This window comes from Dermochelys coriacea, chromosome 7 (genome assembly GCF_009764565.3).
Source record: "Dermochelys coriacea isolate rDerCor1 chromosome 7, rDerCor1.pri.v4, whole genome shotgun sequence".
NCBI lineage: Eukaryota > Metazoa > Chordata > Testudines > Dermochelyidae > Dermochelys > Dermochelys coriacea.
This window is the reverse complement of record NC_050074.1, coordinates 32172543-32194233: the sequence shown is the minus strand read 5'-3', so window position 1 is coordinate 32194233 and position 21691 is coordinate 32172543. Positions and strand designations below refer to the sequence as shown.

General features: G+C 49.6%; 1 protein-coding gene and 1 long non-coding RNA gene across 7 annotated transcripts in view; both read left to right on the top strand.

Moving 5' to 3' along the window:
• Positions 1-713: 713 nt before the first annotated feature.
• LOC122461187 lies at positions 714-8422 on the top strand. The gene is made up of 2 exons (XR_006282975.1): positions 714-2173; positions 8372-8422. It is a non-coding gene; the product is annotated as an uncharacterized LOC122461187 (long non-coding RNA).
• A 4892-nt stretch (positions 8423-13314) lies between these two features.
• POLA2 (DNA polymerase alpha 2, accessory subunit) overlaps positions 13315-21691 on the top strand; it is a 49605-nt gene continuing 41228 nt past the window's right edge. For 3 of the 6 annotated variants that reach the window (XM_043519747.1, XM_038410904.2, XM_043519746.1), the window contains exons 1-7: positions 13448-13608; positions 14275-14402; positions 15367-15452; positions 16597-16654; positions 17300-17406; positions 19412-19605; positions 21513-21601. In XM_043519747.1, coding sequence (XP_043375682.1) covers positions 13524-13608; positions 14275-14402; positions 15367-15452; positions 16597-16654; positions 17300-17406; positions 19412-19605; positions 21513-21601 — 747 coding nt within the window. In that variant the 5' untranslated portion in view covers positions 13448-13523. Of the gene's footprint in view, positions 13609-14274; positions 14403-15366; positions 15453-16596; positions 16655-17299; positions 17407-19411; positions 19606-21512; positions 21602-21691 lie in introns of all 6 variants that reach the window. The other 3 variants (XM_043519745.1, XM_038410902.2, XM_043519744.1) reach the window with 3 other exon arrangements.

Below are 21691 nucleotides of genomic sequence, written 5' to 3'. Positions count from 1 at the left end.
GAGCTGCCTTCTCTGCCTTCAAGGTCCGGGAGCCCAGGTTGGGAGGGTATTAGTTCCAGGGTGATAAACAGTTCCTGGCTGTCGGGGAGAACAGTTTCTCCGCTTGCTTGGTGTGCACTATTTTCAACCTCCCCCTTCTCCTCATCTTCCTCATTCCCAATATCCTCATCCCTGTTGTGTGAGACTCCCCCCTTGCAGGAGTCCACGTACGGGGTGGGGCAGTGGTAGGGGCACCCCCTAGAATTGCATGCAGCTAATCATAGAAGGGGCATGTCTGGGGCTCTGACCCCAAGTGGGCATTTGCCTCTTGGGTTTTTTGGTAGGCTTGCCTAAGCTCCTTAAGTTTCACGTGGCGGGTCTCTGTGATAGCATCTGTTCTTCATGCCCTTGGAGATTTTTTTTCAAATATTTTGGCATTTCGTCTTTTGGAATGGGGTTCTGAGAGCACAGATTCGTCTCTATACAGGGATCAGATCCAATACCTCCCATGCTGGAGCTCTTTTGCGATTCTGGGACTCTATGGTCACCTCTGCTGATGAGCTCGCCACACTGGCCAAAAGGAAATGAAATTCAAAAGTCTGCGGGCCTTTTCCTGTCTAGCTGGCCAGTGCATCCAAGTTCAGAGTGCTGTCCAGAGCGGTCACAATGGAGCACTGTGGGATAACTCCCGGAGGCCAATACTTGCAAATTGCGTCCACACTTACCCAAATTCGACCCGATGATGTCAATTTCAGCGCTAATCCCCTCATCGGGGAGGAGTACAGAAATCGATTTTAAGAGCCCATTATGTCGACAAAAATGGCTTCATTGTGTGGACGGTTGCAGGGTTAAATCGATCTGATGTTGCTAAATTCGACCCAAACTCGTAGTGTAGACCAGGGCTCAGAGAGGTGTGATATCTCTTCCCCCTCCTGCCCTGTGCCTTGGTAGTAGGAAAAGGCTTGGGGAAAAGCCTTATGCTGCAAGGAACATTGTAAATAAAGCACATAGTGTCAAACTTGCCAGTGGTGTGCATGAAGATTGTGTGCAGAAAGGAATCCAAGATGAGAGAACCCTGCCCCAGCCCTGTCACTGACAGGCATGGACATTTTAAAGTGATACCTCACAGCTAGGGTTGCCAACTTTATAATTCCAGAAAACCAAACACCCCTGCCCTGCCCCATCCCTTCACAAGGCTCCAACCCCACTCACTCCATCCCTCCGTACTTACTTGCTCTCCCCCACCCTCGCTCACATGCTCATTTTCACTGCAAAGCCAACAGGCAACCAGGAGAAAACCAGGAGCTGCAACAGTTTGAATGTGGGAGATAGCATGTGTGATTCAGATACCCTTCACCTGTCTCACCAGGGAGATATTTTAAACACTACTGGAAAATGCAATTTTTAAAACTTCTTCTGAAGTGTAAAGAAGACACAAACTATAGACCAAAAACAGTTTTAATGAGAGTGCCAATTGAAACTACTTAAAATCACTCTCACTGATAAAAATGTATGCCTTATTTCTAATTAGAATTTTTCTGGCTTCATCTTCCAGACTTTTTTTATGCCTTTCTCTGCTAAATTAAGGCGCCCTGTAGTATCTGATATTATTTCCCCATGAAGATACCTCTACACCATAATCAAGTCACCTCTCAGTCATCTTTTTGATAAACTAAACATATTCAGCTCTTTAAGCCTCTCACAGTAAAGCATTTTCTCTGGTCCTCAAATTATCTTTGTGGCTTTCTTCTACACCCTCTCCAATTTTTCAACATTCTATTTAAAATGTAGACACCAGAAACAAATACAGTATTCCAGTGCCATATACATCTTCTCCTACATGCTAGTGTTGCTCTCCAAAATGGTGAATGATAAAAGGGTGAATAGGTCAAAGTGAATTTAAGCTTCAAATGCAGATGATTAAGACAGCTAGTAAGAATATAACTTGTAAAACAAAAATTGGGGATCAATTTTACTTTCTTGGGGGATAATGGGTAATCCAAAAGGGAAACTAAGAATCTGCTCCACCCTTAGCTCTATTTTCTTAATAACTTGTCAGATATTGGTCTTGACAAGTACAAAACCCGATTTGTTCATGTCACATCGTCCGAATAAATGTTTTCTATAATGCAACATTGGTGCAGCAATTCTGTTCCATCTATGAGAAATGGACTACAGTTCAGATTTGTTAGTGGTGTGTGACGGGGTCGGGCCAGATGGCTATAGGTGAGTAATCCTATGGGGATCTGGGAAGTGGGCGGGCGAAGCCCATCCACTGCTAAAGGATCCCCCCCAGCCTAAAAGGGGGATCCACAGGACCTAGATGCCGAAAAATTCTGGGGGACAACTAATAAAATAACAGGGACAGGAGTGTGGTCAAAGGGTCAAACGAAGGGAACCAGACGGGGATACCGAGCAGAGAACCCCGGACAGCGCCCACTGCTCCACAAAGGCGTCAAGGGAGTCAGAGGACGCTGCCCAGAGGAACTCTGTCTGGATACGTGAATGGACCGAGGATCGGAAATAGGCCCTACAGTCACAAGAGACGCCATCGGCCAACCTCCTCACTCTGGTTTTATAGATGGCCATTTTAGCTAGGGCCAGGAGGAGGTTGACCAGGAGATCCCGTGACTTTGTGGGGCCATGGATAGGGAGTGCATAAATAAGAAGGTGAGGGGAAAAGTGCAATCAAAAATGTAAGAAAATATTGATGAGGAGCTGGAATAGGGGCTGTAGCCTGGCACACTCCAGGTATGTGTGTGCCAGGGTTTCCCTCACGCCACAAAAGGGGCAGGTGTCTAGGATTGAGGTAAACCATGCCAAGAACACGCCCGTGCTCACGGCTCCATGAAGGAGCTGCCAATTGACATCCCCAGCGGGCCTCGGGACTAAGGTGGAATATAGGCTGGCCCACCAGGGCTCCTCACCCTCCAAAAGTGGCAGGAAGTCCCGCCATTTTATATCGGAGTGGGACACAAGGGTGAGGGCATGAAGGGTGTGGAGCACGAGCGGGTATAGATGTTTTCTTGGCGCGGTTTGAAAGCAGACCGGCTGCATCTCGTGAGGCCGTCATGGTGGCTAAATGATGGTCAGAAAATGGGGCTGGCCAGATGCTGGAGGAGTGGGCTCGTGAAAGATGGAAGCGTGATAAATAAATGCAGTCCAACCGGGAGTGGCTCGACCGATGGGCCTCCACCCGGACAAAGGTGAACGTGGAAGTGTCATCTGGGTGGTGGTCGCACCAGATGTCCACCAGTGAGTGGTGTTCGACTATCTCCTGGAGGACGGCGGTGGCAGCCAGGCTCTGCTCCGTCCCCGAGTGGTCCTGCTCCTCGAGGATAGAATTGCAGCTGCTCCGGGCTCGGTGCCGGGGCACAGATGTTAACGAGGTTGACTACGAGCCCCTCCATGCGGACCCGGAGGTGCAGCAGGCAGCCCGGCACAGCCTCAGCGACCCCCAGCACCTCGGGCTGTAGGTCGGGGGAGAACAGGGTCACCACTCCAGCCGTACGAACTGTGAGATGGCTAAAGTAAACCCTGTCCCCCCAATGCAGCTGCCAGCTGTCTTCGGCGGTCGGATCCGTATGGGTCTCCTGCAGGAAAACCACAGAGTACCCCCCTTCCCGAAGGAAGGAGAGCACCTGGGACCTGCAGACACCCATTCTACAGCCGCGGGTGATCAATGTTGCGATGGTAAGAGGTGCCATGAGGAGGGCTGGGGGGGATCCTCGCCGGCAGAGACGCTCGCGGCTCCCAATGGGCCGCGCAGCAGTCCGTGACCTACCCCGTAAGTGAGTAAGGAGTCACGGAAGAGGCGCCCTGCCTCCCGGTCCTTTTCCCTCCCCTATGAGGACCCTTGCGGCCCGGAGGATTTGATGAAAGTCCCCCCATCGCTGGAGAGCAAGCTGTACCTTGTTGTGGGAGCCACGGACGTCTTCTAAAAACTCCCGCAACTCCTCTCGTAGTGCATGGGGGTCTGGGGTTACGGTCTCCTGGTTACTCCCTGACGGGGCCCTTGGTACAGCCCCGTGGTCCACCGAGACGGGCAAACAGGGTGCGGACCCCCGCCGGGGCTCCTGATGGGTTGGCGCCATTAGGCCCGCCTTGAACCCTGGGGCGATAGGGAGCAGCGGAGGGAGGATAGCAGCCCCTGGTGGGTTGGGACGGGTAAACACAAAGGCCACTCCCTAGGGGTCATCTATTGGAAAAGGGAAGGAGACAGCCCCAGGGGCGGCAATAACATCTCGGGAGGTGGATGGGACAGGGGCAGGGACAGAGTTAGAGGCAAGAGTCTGGGTGGGAAGAGGGCTCTCAGTGATGCCGGGCACAAGCTCTATGGTGGATTTGGCAGCCATGGCATCAGGAGGTGGACTCTCTTCTGTAGGGCTCCATCCCGGGAAGGAGGTCAAATGCTCCTCACCCACAAGGAGTGCCCCTGGTGGCTCAGGTCCCGGCTGCGTGGCACTGGCCGTCGCCTCAACAGGCTCGGCAGCCCTCAGCAGGGTGCCATCTGCAGCGGGGTTGATGGAGGAGTCCAAGGGCTCCTCGGAGGTGGGAGTGGAAGCAACGGTTAGGGGGAGGGAGCATGGGGAAAGGGGGGCTGGAGTGAAGTCGCCCAGATCGAGGCCCGCTGGCATAGGGTCGTCCTCCCCCTGGGTGACCGGGGTCAGACCCAGGGCCTCGATCTCCTCCTATATGGATAGGAAATCATTTTCCGCCACCCCGGGATTTTCCCCGCCAGCACCTGACGCGACGGTTGCCTTGGGGCACACTGAGATTTCAGATGGCGCCAGGGCAGGGGGGGGCTCCCTCGGGGGCCTCAGAGGGGAGAGACTCCCATGGAGGGAAGATACTGCCTTCCAGTGCTGCCACCTCTTCCCCAGCCGGCTCTGGTGGATGGAACACACCCGTGGGTAAAGCGGAAGGCTCGGCATCGGTGCTCCCCTTCCTGGTCTTCCGGGGGGCCTCTGCATCCGATGGGAGGAGCGGAGCTCGAGCCTTCCGCTTGCCCCGCTTCCCCTGGACTAGGGCCCAGCCCTCCATGGCATCATCCAGGGGCTGGCTAGCAGGGGTCGTGTCAGGGGGCAGAGGCAATGGCTCAGGGACTCGAGGGGATAACGGTGGGGCAGCACAAGGGAGGGAAGATTCCCCTTGGGGCGGGCCCTCTCCACAGGCCCCGCCAGATTGCAAGCAGCGGTGGCGGGGCTCTCCCACTCGTCTGGGCATAGTTGGGGAGGTGCCCCTTGGGCCCGAGCAGGAGCAATGGTGGACTGGGAAGAAGGAGGGGTGATGTCGGGCGCCGGGCAGCCAGGGGCACCGGCAATGAAGGGGCAGTCCCTCCAGATGTGCCCCATCACCCAGCAGAGGTAGCACCGGGCCTCCCCCGTGGAGTAGTGCACCCAGTAATGGGCCCTCCGGTAGGGGACTAGGAAGGACCCCTTGAGTGCCTCTCCGTCACGCGCCGCCAGCGGCAGTTGAAGCTGCACTTGCCGGCGGAACGGGAGGACGTGATGGAGGGCGGGGTTTCTGCAGCCCAATGGGAGAGGGCTGATGACAGAGATGGGTTTCCCCAGGGTAGAGAGGGCGAGTAACAGGGCGGCATTAGGAAGAAAGGGAGGGACGGAGGTCAGGACCAGGCGGACGCCCAGGTCCTCTAGTGGCTCAAAGGGGACAAACATGCCCCCTACTGCCAGGCCCTTCTCCACTGCCTCCTGGGTGGTGACCTCCGATGCTAAGAATAAGACAACCTTGCCATACGTTTTGGAGGCCGCCACAATGGCCGTGGGCCCCACCACCCTCGCCAACACCCGCACATAGGTCTCCACGTGGGGCGAGGCGGGCACCACGAGGCAATGGACGCCGTGCTTCCTGGTCATGGTGGGAAAGGGGCCCTGGCCACTATAGATGGTAGCGGAGGCGGTGGCTGGAAGAGATGATGTAGTGGCAGGTGGGGGGGGCTGCTGCCACCTGGGCGTACGACCTGGGGGCCAGGGGAGGGACACCCACAGAGCTGGTGGAGGGAACAGTGGGGAGGGACGCCGTGGCCAGCGGCAGGGCTGCGGCAGTGGGGGCAGCCCCTGCCATGGAGGGCCTGGTCTTTTTAGCGGGGCCCTTCCCCTTCTTCTTACCCTGGCCTTTCCTGCTGGCTGGGGGGGCTCCCCCCGAATCTGAGGGGGGGAGAGATGTGGCAGCAGCGGAGATCACCCTGGTGCCCGTTGCTGCTGGTGCCACAACGGGGGCGCTGGCAGATGGTTCGGCAGGGGAGGTAGAGGCTTGGGGGGGTGATGGAGGGGCAGGCGGGGGAGGGGTAGCTGGGCCTGCTGGAGGAGCCCCACCCGTCTCGTCCCCCAGCATCGTGAGCAGGGAGGGAAGGGGAGACACCGGAAGAAGGAGGGAAAGGGGAAGCAGGTCGACCACTCCTCCCCGCTAGGCTGCAGGCAGGGGAGGAGGGTGCCAAAAGGGGTGGGCTGGATGGGGGGCAATCAGAGGTTGGGGTCAGTCACCGACACAGGGTGGAATTCCGGCTCCTCTAGCTGCACTAGGGGAGGGGGGAAACAACAACATTGGGGGTGCAGTGAAGAGGGTTGAAACTAAAATGGGGAGTGGCACAAGCACATGGGAGGGGGCATGGGCTCACGGAGCAAGGGGCTAAGCAGGCTGGAGTTAGGGCAGGGAAACCAAGGGGCTAGCTTCAGAGGCTGGGGCAGGGCAAACAAACAAAGGCTGTAGAAGGAAATGGGTGGGGCAGGTGAACAAACTGAAGCTAGTAAGGGTGGGCTGGGGCAAAAGGGGGGGGCAAAAGCTGCCAGTGGCAAATGGGGCGGGTTGCAAGGGCAAAGCTGTGAGGTAGGCAGTCGGGGGGGGGGGACGTGCACCCACGTGCGCTTGCACAAGTCAATTTGGGCTGGCTGCTGCTTCTGGCCCAAACAGTGGAATCAGGGCGTGGCAAGCCAAGCAAGCAGCTGAGTCTAGAGGCAGGAGCTGAGGCAGATGGTAAACAGCCCGTGGGGGTGGTGGAGGAGGCAGCGGTGGTGGTAGTGGTGGGGATTGGGGGGGACACACAGATGGATTGGGGGGGCAGCTCCACGCCACACCCCGTGTCCTTACAACCACAAGAGCACAGTTTGAAAGTTACTCAGTCTTAAAGCCCCCTCCACGGTGGTCTGCAAAGTCTCTAGGTGCTCCCCCACTGGTGGATGGTCCTCTCCTTCTCCTCCTTGGGGCTTCAGCAGCTCCAGGCAGCGGACTGCGCACCAGCAGCTCCAGGAACTCCAGGTGTTGATCCAGGCAGGCAGAAAGGACCCCTCTCAGGTGGTGGCGGTGGTGTTGGTGATGTCCACAACAACGGCTGGGGTCCCTCACTCCCCCCTTCTGGGGAGTGGGCCAGACGCCCCCCCCAAGGGGCTGCAGTTGGAGCAGTAGCAGCACCCGAGGGTGGCGGACCAGCAGCCAGCCAGCAACCAGGTAGCAGAGAACAGGGGAAGGGGTGGTGTCTGGCCCAGCCAGGGAAGCAGCTGGAGCACCAGGGAGAGCCCAGGGTCTAGCAGCAGTACCAGCAGCAGCTTTCTTCCTCTAGGCTAGAGGGATGCAGGAGTGTAATCTTATTGGGATCCGGGAAGTGGGCGGGCAAAGCCCGTCCACCGCTAAAGGATCCCCCCAGCCTAAAAGGGGGATCCACAGGACCTAGATACCCAAAAAATTCCAGGGGACAACTAATGAAATAACAGGGACAGGGATGTGGTCAAATGCAGGAGTGTAATAGAAAGGAGAGATATTGAGCCCAAGGTAAGCAGGTCACTTTTCCCTGGGTAAGGGAATAGGGAAGGTTCCAGAACAATCAGGAACCTTCTGGAGAAAATTAAGACAGGCTGATTAGAACACCTGCAGCCAATCAAGAAGCTGTTAGAATCAATTAAGGCAGGCTAATCAGGGCACCTGGGTTTTAAAAAGGAGCTCACTTCAGTTTGTGGTGTGTATGTGAGGAGCTGGGAGCAAGAGGCATTAGGAGCTGAGAGTGAGAATGCAGACTGTTGGAGGACTGAGGTGTACAAACATTATCAGACACCAGGAGGAAGGTCCTATGGTGAGGATAAAGAAGGAGTTGGGAGGAGGCCATGGGGAAGTAGCTCAGGGAATTGTAGCTGTCGGACAGCTGTTCCAGGAGGCACTCTAGACAGCTGCATTCCACAGGGCCCTGGGCTGGAATCCGGAGTAGAGAGGGGGCCTGGGTTCTCCCCAAATCCTCCCAACTCCTTGTCAGACACAGGAGGAGTTGACCTGGACTGTGGGTTCAGAAAAATGGGTAAGCTGAGGGCTGCCGTAAAGCTCCAAGGCAAGCAAATCCGCCAATAAGCGCAAGACCCACCGAGGTAGAGCAGGAACTTTGTCACAGGTGGTAACTTGTGGAAATGATAAACCAATAAATATATTTTTATTTCATAAATGCCTATATTGTAATTTTGTGTATGGAGTTAGTTAGGACCACATTATCACAGCTGCAATGGGTCTGTTAAAGGCCCACTTCTGAAGCCCAAATACAAATCCATGGAGCACAACCACAGAAATGCACACCTGTCCAGATACCTATAAAAATAAATCTGTAGAAACTGACTCCCACACCTACATGCAGATACACACATGTATTCATGTGTACACATTTAACATACACTAACACATATACTTCCAAGTTATTTATTATTACAATTGTTGTATATAGTGCCTAGAGACCCCAACTAAGATCAGGGCTCCAGGGTGGAAGGTGCTGGACATACCCATAAAAAGAGAGAGTCTGCAACAAAGAGTTTACAATGCACCTAGACAAAGGTGGGGAAAAATGTATGACACATTGGCTCTTCTGCAATTACTAGTCAAAAACATTCACTTTTTAAGAAATAATGCATTTCTTTTAGAGTTCCCTTCTCTTCTAAAAACTTGTTATGAAATGAATACATGCACATTTTATGTCAATTTTTTTGTGCACAAGCCAGCAAAAGGAATAAAAATCAAAGAGTAAGGCTGCAAATTTTATTCACATAGGTATACAGACGTGTGGCAATACAAGCACCTCCCTATACAAAGACATAGTCTCTTACACACACTTGCTTATGGAGACAGTTTTCCATACACTTTTCCAGGGACTGCCTAAGTCACCCAGCCAGGAAGAAAGGAGAATGGGGTGGAGGAGAGAGGATGGGGAGGGAAAGAGGCCAAGGATGAGAGTAGGGTGGGGGTGAGAGGGGGCAGTGAAGGAGAGGAGGAGGTGTGGGGCAATATGTGGGATGGATGGGGATGCAGGGGGAGGCAGAAGGCTACAGGTGCATGAGGATGTGGGGGACACAGGGTGTCTAGGGATATAATGGGAGTGCAGCAGTGTATGGAGGTGAATGGGGTGCAGGGGGTGACAGACATGGGGGTGGCAGCTCTGGGAGATGGAGAGGATGGGTGGGAGAGCGCTGTAAGGAGTACAGAGCTTGGATGGGTAGGTGTAGAGGGCAGGATGGGATTGGATGGGGGAGGGATGCAGTGAAGTGGATGGGACGGATACAATGACAGGGGGATGGGGGCGCAGAGGGGTTGGGACAAGGAGGGATGCAATGATAGGGGTACGGGGGCGGTTGGGACAGGGAGGGATGCAGTGAGGAGGATGGGGGTGCAGCTCCATTCCCAGCACTTGGAGACAGGGATACACATACCTCCAACTCCTAGGTGACACTGATGGGGCAACAGACCACGGTTTGCCGCAACTCAAGCCAGCCACACGAGGAGCGCAAGGAGAAGAGGCCCAGGCAGTAGTGAGAGAGGTGTGTGCCATGCAACCCCTCAACAGCCGCGTGGTGAGCGCTCACAAGTGGTGCTAATTCCTCCCCTGCCCTGACCCATCCAATGAGAGCTATGCCTGAGGGCGAGGCAGCACACAGACCCCGCCCCGCCCAGCAGCGCCTAAGGTTAGGATCTGGACATGCCAGCTGCTTCCACGGTGCGGCGGCTAGCAGGGAGCCTGCCAGCCCCACTGCAGCACCACGCAAACCAGACATTCAACGGCCTGACCAGAGCCACCAGGATCCCTTTGTGTGACCTGAGGGATCTAAGATTTTTTTTTAAAGTTTTAATTCTTTTATGCATAGTGACAGCCCTCTTAGGGAGGTTATTAAAGATATTCAGTACCTACTGAGAAATCAAATGGAAAAAGTCTTTGCAAATCATCTCTAAACTTTACATTACAGATGTGATGAATGGTCAATTCTTATCCTGGTTGTTTTTTGTATTCACTATTGAATTCTACAAAATTGCTAATATTATTAGCCCAGAAAAGCAATTCTTACTATTAGCTGTATTGCAATGGTGCCTACCCTAGACCAGTGGTTTTCAAGCTGTGGGTTGCGACCCAGTACTGTAAGGCACTGGGTCACGGCGACTCTGGTCAGCACCGCCAACTGGGCCATTAAAAGTCCCATTAGTGGTGCTGCCCAGTTAAGGAAGGCTAGTCCCTTCCTGTTCTGACACCGCGCTGCGCCCCGGAAGTGGCCAGCAGCATGTCCAGCTCGTAGGCAGGAAGGCTATGGGGCTCTGTGTGCTGCCCCTGCCCCGAGCACAGGCTCCGCACTCCCTTTGGCCAGGAACCAGCCAATGGGAGTGGTGCCTGCAGGCAAGAGTCACATGGAGCTGCTTGCGCGCCTCCGCCTAGGAGCCGGACCTGCTGCCAGCTGCTTCTGAGGCACAGCGTGGTCTGCGGTGCCATGACAGGCAGGAAGCCTTAGCACCCCTGCTGCGCTGCTGACCAGGAGCCGCCCATGCCCCATCCCCTGCCCCAGCCCTGAGCCCCTCCAAACCCAGAGCCTCCTCCTGCACCCCAAACTCCTCATCCCCAGCCCCAGCCCAGAGCCTTGACCCACTCCCACACCCCAATCCCGTGCCCCAATCCCCTGCCCCAGCCCTGAGCTCCTCCCAAACCCAGAGCCTCCTTCTGCACCCCAAACCCCTCATTCTCAGCCCCACCCCCACCCCAGAGCCCTGACCTCAAACCCCTGCCCCGAATTCCTCCCACACCCTGAACCCCTCATTCCTGGCCCCACTCCACAGCCCTCACCCCAACCCTGTGACCCAGCCCTGAGCCTCTCCAACACCCCAAACCTCTCATCCCCAGCTCCGCTGGGTCACAGGCATCAATTTTCTTCAACTGGGTCACCAGAAAAAAAGTTTGAAAACCATTGCCCTAGACACCCCACCCGCATTATGCAAGAAAGTCTACACAACAAAAAGACAGACAGTCATTGGCCCAAAGGATTTACAATTTAAACTAAAACAGATAAATATAATTCACAGTTTATCTTTAGGAGTATGATCCTAAGAGACAGTGAGGAAAGCTTGACTTATGCACCACCAGTCCCATCTTTGCAAGAACAGGGCCTTAGCTGTTGAAGCCAATGGGAATTAAAAGTGCAAAGCAACGTTTAAGATTGGGCCTAGTAATTCCACATACTAACAACACTCTGCTGTTCCCTTCTATGTAGAGTTGTGGGGCACGAGTCAGGGAAATACAATAAAATGTAGGGACATGAAGGAATAAAATAAAATTCACTAACTTTTTAAAAGTCTGTGATTTTTCTTGCTTTTTCTTCTGTTTTTCTTTTTCCACCTACAGCTTCCATTCTCATCCTCCTGTTCCCTGTGTTCATCAGGTGTGATCTTGTTTCTATGCTTCGTAGTTCATTCTTTGAAAAAAAACAAGTTTTCTCTTATTCCCTAAATGCAGCCCTGGTTCTCTAATGACATAGCTACACACACAAGTTGTAACAGTTTCACATAAATTGGTTTAAAAGCCAATTCAGTCAAATCAGCACAAACTGATGTGTGGGCACATTTACATTGGTTTAAAACTGGTGATACCAGATTAGCTTGTGAGGTGCAAGCTAAACTGCTACAAGTGAAGTTTAAATCTGTTTAAGAGCAACCACGTGAAAAGTTACAGCAGTTTACCTCACTGTGTTTAACGTAAGAATTCCCTACTGGGTCGGTCCAAAGGTCCATCTAGCTCAGCATCCTGTCTTCCGACAGTGGCCAGTGCCAGGTGTCCCAGAGGGAATGAACAGAACAGGTAATCATCAAGTGATCCATCCCATTGCTCAATCCCAGTTTCTGGCAAAGAGGGGCTAGACACAGCATTCCTGCCCATCCTGGCTAATTGCTATTGATGGACCTATCCTCCATGAATTTATCTAGTTATTTTTTTAACCCTGTTATGGTCTTGGCCTTCACAACATCCTCTGGCAAGGAGTTCCACAGGTTGATTGTGCATTGTGTGAAGAAATACTTCCTTTTGTTTGTTTTAAACCTGCTGCTTATTAATTTCATTTGGTGACCCCTAGTTCTGGTGTTATGAGAAGTAGTAAACAACACTTCCTTATCTACTTTCTCTACATCAGTCATGATTTTATAGACCTCAATCATATCTCCTCTTAGCCATATCTTTTCCAAGCTGAAAAGTCCCAGTCTTATTAATCTCTCCTCAGACGGAAGCTGTTCCTTACCCATGATCATTTTTATTGCCCTTTTCTGAACCTTTTTCAATATATCTTTTTCGAAATGGGGCAACCACATCTGAACACAGTATTCAAAATGTGGGCATACCATGGATTTATACAGAGGCAACATGAGCTTTTCTGTCCTATTATCTATCATCCCTTTCTTAATTATTCCCAGCATTCTGTTCGCTTTTTTGACAGCCGCTGCACATTGAGCGGATGTTTTCAGAGAACTATCCACAATGACTCCAAGATCTCTTTCTTGAGTGGTAACAACTAATTTAGACCCCATCGTTTTATATGTATAGTTGGGCTTAACACCACGCAACACAACATTGTGCGTACACTAGGCCTTTAAGGGGGTTTTTCTCCCATCTCTCTTCTCTGCTAATCAAAGGACCCTTAAAAATATTTCCCCTTCAGAGCTCCCCCCCATCCCTGGGGCCTCCTGACCGCTCTCCCTCAGGGAGAGGTTATATAAACTCCACCTTTGGGGGAGAAATGGGGAAGGCTCAATTTATCTCATCCCGCGCAGCTGGCTCCTGCCCAGCTCGCTCACTCTCGCCTCACTAAGGCTCCTCATCCTCGACCCTAACTGTCCCGGGCCCCCACCCGCCCGCCCGCCAGCGCGAGGCCAGCCCCTCCCCCGGGGAGCTCCGCGAGCCGGCCTCCCCCTGCCACCCGCCCGGTCCCACCTTCCCACGCGAGCCGAAAATGGAAAAACAGCCCCGCCCCTACTGGGCTCCAGCCACGCCTAGGGCTTCGCATAGGCTGCTCGGATGTATAGCCACGCCCCTCGGGAATGGTCAGCCCCAACCGACGCGGCATCTCCGGAGGTAGCTACCCCGCCTTCTCGCGATGAGCGGCTCAGCGGTAGATAGCTACGCCCAGTCGGAATAGTCCCCGCCCCTTTGGCGGCTGGAGCTGGCAAAGTGACGGCGGTCGTAAAGTACTGAAGTGTCGTGAGGCTGGCGGGTTTTTCGCTTGCTTTCTGTCCCAGCAGCCGGCAGGCGGGGGTGGCCCATGGGGTCGGTCTGTGTCGAGGAGCTGCTGGAGGATCTCAAGGTCTTCGGGGTGGGCTACGAAGAGGAGGCGGTGCCCGACAAACGTGAGGGTGGCGGCACGTGCCATCAGGGGAGGAGGAGGGCGATGGGGGTGGGGGTGTGCGGGGAGGTAGTAGGAGCCGAAACGGGGTTTGAGGGAGGAATTAGGGCGGAGGAGCTTCTGGGGCAGGTGCAGCGGGGGTTGTGGGGGCGCAGGGAGCGGACCAGTGGGGCTGTGTCCTGGCGGTTGTGAGGAGGGGTGGGTAACAGGGCTGTGGGGTGGGGGGAGTAAGGGGATGGGGTAAATTGAAATCCTGGCGGGGAGGGGCCTTGCGGGCGGTCTGGAGGAGGGGTTTTGGGGGAATGAGGCAGAAAAGCGACGAGCGGCATAACTTGCTCTTTGGACGCTGCTTCCTTCTACGCTTATGTCACTTGTTGCTCCATTTCCTGTGTTTAACGTTGGGAAAACTAGTGTTTGGGACTAGCTGCTGTTTGTATCAAGGATGCCAGCTGACAAAGTTGTGTTGCTCTGCCCCAGAGGCTGTGAGGCAGCACAAAGTGCCCCTTTTGTTTGGTCCGAAAATGGCGAGGAACAACTGTGATTTGATGTAATCTATCCTCTGCAGTGCTAAACAACTGTAGTTGTGGTGTCTGCCTATTAAAGCAGGAGAGATGATGTCTGTAAATTCGTCAGTGATTCAACTCTGTATAAACTATCTGTCCTCTTACAGTGGTTGAACTATGCATGACGCACAGACTGGCACAGAGTGATTTGGCTAATGAATTGGTTGCCTTCACTACAACTAAAGAAGATGGGTCTCCTCTCACTGTAGAGATTCTGAATGTCTTTGAACATGAAGTAAGAATGGTGTTTAGTAAACAGCTAATAGAGGGTTGGGCGGAGGCATAGTTTGCTTTGTGTAGACTGGGGGGGAAAGGTCATGTTTTGAAGAATGTATAGCGAGCACTAAATTCCTACACTCTGGTATAGATGAGGCATGTATATACCAGCAGGTCAACTTGAAACCTAGCTGGGTGTTGATGAGACCTGTGCCTGCAGGCACAGCTAACCTACAACTTGCCTTGTACATGGTGCAGTTTTAGAATATGTTGTCTAGAAACACTTTCTTTACTATAATTAAAACAAATCTACCGAGAGTGAAACAAATTCAAACCAGCCTTGCCCTAAATATCGGTATAATTGAGAGTGGTGATTTGGCTTCTTGCTGCTCTGAAGATTATTTTATTTTTTGTATTATAGGAACACCTAGAGGTCTCAACTGAGAACCACAGTCCTATGATGATGTGGCCTATATATTCACAGTTAGCAAATCCCCGCTCTGAAAAGCAAACAATCTAAACAGACAAAACATTCAAAGAGTGGGAGAGAGAAAATCTTAATATTTTGAGACACTCCATCACTTTTAAAGCAGGAAAAGAAACTGCTTTATAGGTTGATATTGGATCCCCCAATCTTATACAGGTCCCTATCTATGCAATATTTTTAGCATATAGTAGACACTTTAGCATGTTCTAAAATCACAAATTGCTTTTGGGGAAAAAAAATTGAACTTATTTTTCAACAGAAGTCTGAGTGCTTGAGCACAGGGCTGGGAACTCCCAAATTCTAATCCTAACTCTGATACTGTTTCTCTCTGTGGCCTAAGTTGATTTTTCCTCTCTCTGTGCCTTGGTGGTGAAGATTAATACCCAGGGTTGGATTAATTGGTTAACTTCTCTAAAGATCTTTAGAGATGCGAAGTGCTATGTAATCAAGTTATGTGTATAGCTTGAAGTAGTCATGGACTTTAATTGTTCCTCAGGTACTCAACAAAAGAGTTACTAAAGCTCATCAAAAAAAGGACAACAGATACTCTGGAATCAAGGATATCAACACCATTCAGGGACTGTATCCTTCTCTGTTTAATATCAGGACTTCTAAATAAAAAGGCAAAATAAGTCCTTTTTTGGCTGCTTTTCTTGATTCAGTCTGTACTTTGGTGTTGTATAGCATAGCTTACAAGGAATTAATTACATGTAATCTGTTACTCAAGAGAGGAAGGGTGGTTTGTTCAGTGGTTAGGGTGCTAGCCTGGAACTCTGGAGACAGGTTCAATTACCTGCTATGCTGCAGATTTTCTTTGTGACCATAGGCAAGTCACTTAGTTTCTCAGTGCCTCATTTCCGTATCTGGAAATTGAGGACAATAGCACTGCCCTACCTTGCAAGTGTATGTTGCATTAAAGATTGAGAGAGTCTCTGATGCTATGATGATAGGAATCCTATAAATACCTAAGATAGGTAGTCAACTTTCTCTAGTAAAGATTTTTAATATTAACGTTCTCCTAGCATTAGGTAAAAGATAAGTAACAACTTACTCTGCAACACCAGGAGAAACTGCTAAAGAGTAAGTGCTTGTACTGGGCTCCTCTGTGCTTGACGCTGTTCAAAATGTAGGAAGATACCCCAAAGAGCCTACAGTGTAATTTAAGATAACTGATGTAGTTCTGCTGGGACAAAAACTATGTAGACAACATCAGTTGGCAGTCTCCTGTGGTTATGGCAGAGTTGGATTTTGAGGAGGCTTCTCCATGCATAAAAGAGCAGGATGGGAGAAAGCTGTTAACTTTAAGGTTGGAAAATGCATTCCTTTAATATAATGTTTCTTGTCAATATCTTAAGTTGCTCCCAGAACTGCAAACTTTTCAGATACCTTAGGCATCCTAGGATACTTCCTATTGGAATCAATCAAGAATGAATTTTTAGTGCTTGGCAAAAATCTTGTGACCTCCGTTTTACAAGAAGGGCAATGGCCCTCTAAAGATAGTTTTACCTCTATAATGTCTTTGTTTTTAAGCACTTTAATTGAAATTTATGGACCAGATTCTCCATTGCACTAGTGTAAATGGATGCACGTGTGTAGGGCAACATACTTCCAAGACAGAACCATAGGATTTTGCAAATGACTGAGTAAAGGTGCAGGGCAACAAATGGTCAAACCCTATATTTCAGTAGACACTACTCTGTTCTCTTCCATGACTAATATTTGTTAGCATTGATGTAGAAGAGGAAGAGGAGAACCTCTTAGATGCCTACACAACACCATCAAAAGTAAGTGTATAGTGTTCTGTATGTTTCTGTTCCAAAAAGAGCTACCCATCTCCATTCTCCTCTGAGATGTTGGAAGCTGGGTAGAATTTTAAGGCTTTGGGGCGTATGTGAAAGTGTTACTTAGTTTGCTATTTCATCTGTCTTAATGCAAGCAAAGATTTGATTTACTTATCTGGGGTGAGCACAACTTTCTTTCTTTGGATGTGTGATTAAATATTGTTTCCCTTTCATTAGGATAAGGGAGGGAAGATAGATCTTGTGGCTGTTTTCATGATTGTTGCAGGGCTATTTTTAAGGAATAAAGCCCCAGTCTAGCAATGACTTCTGCGTACCGCTTTGAATTTGGTGTGGGTGCAGGGGTCCATCTGTGCAAATGTTATTGCAGGATCGGGGCCTGTGTCACTTTAAAAGTCATAGGCCTAATTCTTTGTTGCCCTACTAATCTGGTTTGGCAACATTTTACACCCATTTTACATGATATTGATCTAAATGACTACACAAGGTGCATTGCAGTGGAGAATAAGGCCCTCTCATGCATCTCCTGAGGAGCAGTAGCTGAGAGAAAATGGCATGTGTGTAAAACCCTCAACTGAATTTCAAAATAGTCTGGGAAAGACTGACACATCTGTTCTTCCTGTATTTTAGGGCTCTCAGAAACGGAACATAATGACACCAGAAAATCCACGGTCTAAAAGGACTTTATCCACCCGTAGCCCCCACCTGCTTTTCTCTCCAAACAGCTTCTCACCAAGGTACGGTACTATTGGTCTCCCACTTGAGTTGGCTCTTCTAGCAGCTCTGTGACTCCTCCTCACACTAACTTTGAATGTGGTTTAAATTGTGGCTGAATTTTGAAGCTAAAGCCTCAAGACACTTGAAACTAGAAACTGAATTTCCTCTTGTATAAGCAGAGGAATACTAAGCAGGAGTAGGGAAGTTGTATTACCTCTGTGTGTGGCATTAGTGAGACCATTATTGGATCACAACATCCAGTTCACATTCAAAAAAGATTTTGAAAAATTGGGAAGGGTTTAAAAAAAAGAGCCACAATAATTATTTGAGGTCTAGAAAACAAACCTTAAAGTGAGAAACATAAGTTCAATCTCTTTATTTTACCCAAAACTCTTGGTCACAGTCCTCAAGTATGTACATAGGGAAGAGATTTTTGGATAGTAGGCAGCTCTTTAATTTAGCAGAATGAGATCCATTTACTGAAACTAGACAAATTCAGGCTAGAAACAGGTGCAAATTTGCAACAGTGAGAGTAATTCATTGTTGCAACAATTTAGCTATGGATGTGGTGGATTCTCCATCCCTTGAAATTCTTAAATAAAAACTAAACATTTTTTCTAACAAATATGCTGTAGCTCAAGCAGAATGTATGGGTTTGATACAAAAATTATTGGATGAGGTTCTCTGGCTTGTACTATACAGGAGGTCAGACTAGATGATCATAATGGTCCCTTCAGGCCTTAAAATCTATTAATCTTTCCAACTCCTGTCTTCACAACCCTATTGATGATGGACACAGATTATTAATAACTATGCGGTAGCACTTAGACGCTGCACCTAAGGTTGGGGACCCTATTGTGATAGGCACTCTACAAACATAGTGAGAGAATCCCTGCCCCAGAGAGCCACTTAGACATGACAGATGAAGGCTGAGAGAGAGAGAAATGGGAAAAGTGACTTGCTCAAGCTCACAAAGAAGGTCAGTGGCAGAATCTGGGAGTAAAACCCAGGTCTCCTAATCCATACTGCCTTCCCAGTCTCATGGGGTATGCTAATCTGATGACATGGGGGCAAAGCTAGAGTAAGTCAGGGAGCAGATCTGTCTGTTTTAACCACATATATGATCCCTATCACTAGTATGAAATCACCTCACAACTCCCCTGTGAGGTGAGGCAGTGCTATTATCCCCTATTTAATGATGGGGAGCTTAGGCTAAGTGACTTTTTTCCCTCCCTCAAGGTCACACAGGGACTCTGTGGTGGAGCAGGAATTAAATCCATGTCTTCCCCAAGTCCTAAACTGGTGCCCTACCCACTGGACAATCCTTCTTCTGAAATGGCTGACCACTGTGGGAAGCTATCTGATCAGAGATGTCTCTGCTTTCCCCTCCCAAAGACAGCCAACAGAGTAGAGACAAAGATCTACCACTACTGGGCTTGGGTGATCAGAAACTACTGACAGGTTAGACTACTGCTATCTAAGAGACACCCAGAGTATAGCAGGAAAGACTTCAACAAGCTGCTGTCCCAGAACAGTTTCAGGGAGTCCTGATACTTGCACATGCCTATGGATCGTAGGAAAGGCACAGGTGAAAAGAGAAACTTGCTACCAGTGCCTCAACCACTTAGCCATTAAAGAGTCCGCTGAGTTATGGTTTGTTTGTGTTGAGGCTTTTTTCTTTGTAAGCATTAGTGACAATAATCCCATCACCTGGTTAAATTCCATTTTGGGTACCTATATTCTTGCCTGCTTAAAACTCTCCCTGCAGTTTCATGTGGATACAAGATTATTCTTGTTCTAAACCATTGTATAGTATTGTTATGTTGTGTTAAACAGCTTCCACATCCCACCCAAAAGGTGGCTACATTTCTGTGGCAGAAGAAGTCGTCTCTATAACTAAGGTATTAGATAGCGGAATAAATCCGTGTTACAAAAGGCTTGGTCTAACTTGTACTGGATTTGTTGCTTTTAAAGTAAAATGAGATCGAGTTACTTTTCACAATTCCTTTTCTTCCCTCCATGCAGTGCTACTCCCTCTCAGAAGTATGGCTCCCGGAGCAACCGAGGTGAGGTGGTAACCTCATTTGGCTCTGTGCAGGGCACATCCTGGAGTGGAAAAGGCGGTCACGGATCAAGTGTGAAACTCTTTGGTCCACCAGAACAGTCGCTCACCAAGAGTTACAAATTCATGTTCCAAAAGTTTCATGACATCCGGGAAGGTACCTTAAAGATTTTTTGTATGTAAGAACCCCTAAAGACTTATGGTACCTTACACTTCGGCTCTTAACATCTTTACTAACTAGAGAAGCCAGAAGCTTCTTCCCAATGAAAACTCTGTTCTGATGAACATTGTGAAGGCTGCTGTGAGCACATCAGGCCTGTGTCCTAGTCCCTCCACTGGCTCCCAGTTAGCTTCCGATGCCAGTCTGAGCAAAGCAATTAATGGGTCAACCCCCAGTGAGATCAAATAGCAAACTTTGATCTATGAACCACTATGACAGCTGCCCTCCTCTGGGACAATACAGACTACAAAGCACAGGATGAAGAATGTGAGAATGGGGCAGCGCATTTTTGGATAAGGAGATCCAGCTATGGAGCAAACTTCTCGAGGGGATCAGGCGAGTCTGGGCCCTGACCACATTTAGAAAATGCTGCAAAACCTTCTTTGCAAAAACCCTTTCCACCATAAGAATAGCATGCACAAAACTGACACCCCTTTGTACCAATAAACCTCACCCAACAGACCAAAAAAAAAAAAAAACACCCCCCGCACACAATTGAGACCTTGAAAAGGGAACAGTGCCATGAAGTCTGCTATAAACTTCACTTTTGCGTTTAATTTTTGTGTGGAAGGAGTTCTGTTACTACAGTGATTGACTGAAAATCAAGTCTTGTATTTGGAGGTGCTGGCCATCTACAGCTTCCACTGAATTCAGGATGTGGGAACTCGGCATCACTGAAAATCAAGCCAATAATTTAGTGAGACACGAGATTTGGTTTGCCCCTATAAATAGGAATTCCAAAACTGGTTCAGGGCAGCATTTTGTTTAGTACACAAGGTATTGAACAACAGCGGTCAGTGCTAGGTGCTTCTGTGGAAGCCGCAAGAAACTTAAGGTGGTCAGTTATGGAATAACCTGCCCATAGGGGAGGTTGGAAGTTGGCTCAAGCTTTGAAGCAAGTGGGTTTATTTTCCTTCTTCTCTCCCCTGCCCCCACTCTGCCCCAACCCTCTTTAATGGAACTGTGGATAGTCTTGTGCATATAAATGCTGAATCCTGCTAAATTCTTGTAGCTGTATGTTCCACAGACTGACTAACTGTAGCTCACGAAAGCTTATGCTCAAATAAATTTGTTAGTCTCTAAGGTGCCACAAGTACTCCTTTTCTTTTTGCGAATACAGACTAACACGGCTGCTACTCTGAAACCTATTTATTTTATGTGTGTTTTAAATTTGCTGCCTTCCAATTTCATTGACTGCCCCTTTGCTTTTGTTATGAGAGAGAGTAATTAGGAGCCCCCCGATTAACATTTTCTATACTGTTCATCATGTTCATATGGAATGATCCAGGTACTTCATACTATTCAAAGATGGCATTTGACCTCTAGTTAAAGTAGGCAATTAAGTTTTGCCTTTCCTGATCTCAAGAAGTCACTACCTATGAGTACAGCTGTTCCCTTGCTGGTTAGGCGGAGTACTTTCTTCTGATTTAGAGTAGTATCAGACATTGGTGACTACTGGGGTATATGGAAATAGGGGAGTTATGGAATTTTGGTAAGGCAGTAGGATAAGGTGCGATCCCCGGGCTTGGGAGACCTGGGTGCAATTCCCTGATCCGCCATGGACTTCCTGTGTGATCTTAGGTAAATCATTTAGTCTCTCTGTGCCTCAGTTCCCCATCTATAAAATGGGGATAACAGCACTTCCCTACCTTACATGGGGTAATGTGAGGATGAATATGTTAAAAATTTGTGAGACACTTGGGTTCCCTCGTGGTGGTGGTGGGCAGATAAGTACCTTGGATCCTGAAAGAGAAACTCTATTTTAAATTGGCTCCTGACTTCATGTTCTGTCTCCTTGTTTCTGCAGAAATCTTACATGTTCTTACACTGTTTTATGATTTTAGTACTGTCCTGGAAGATAGAAGAACTCGGGGATGCTCTGAAGAAACATTACAAGATCGAGGAGTTCACTTCTGTGTTAGTCCCTGCACAGGTAAGCACTGCATCTCAGGAGCTTTTTCATAAGTGGGTGTGTTTGAAAGTCTCTTCTGTTTGTTTGTCTGTCACTATATTGCATTGGCAG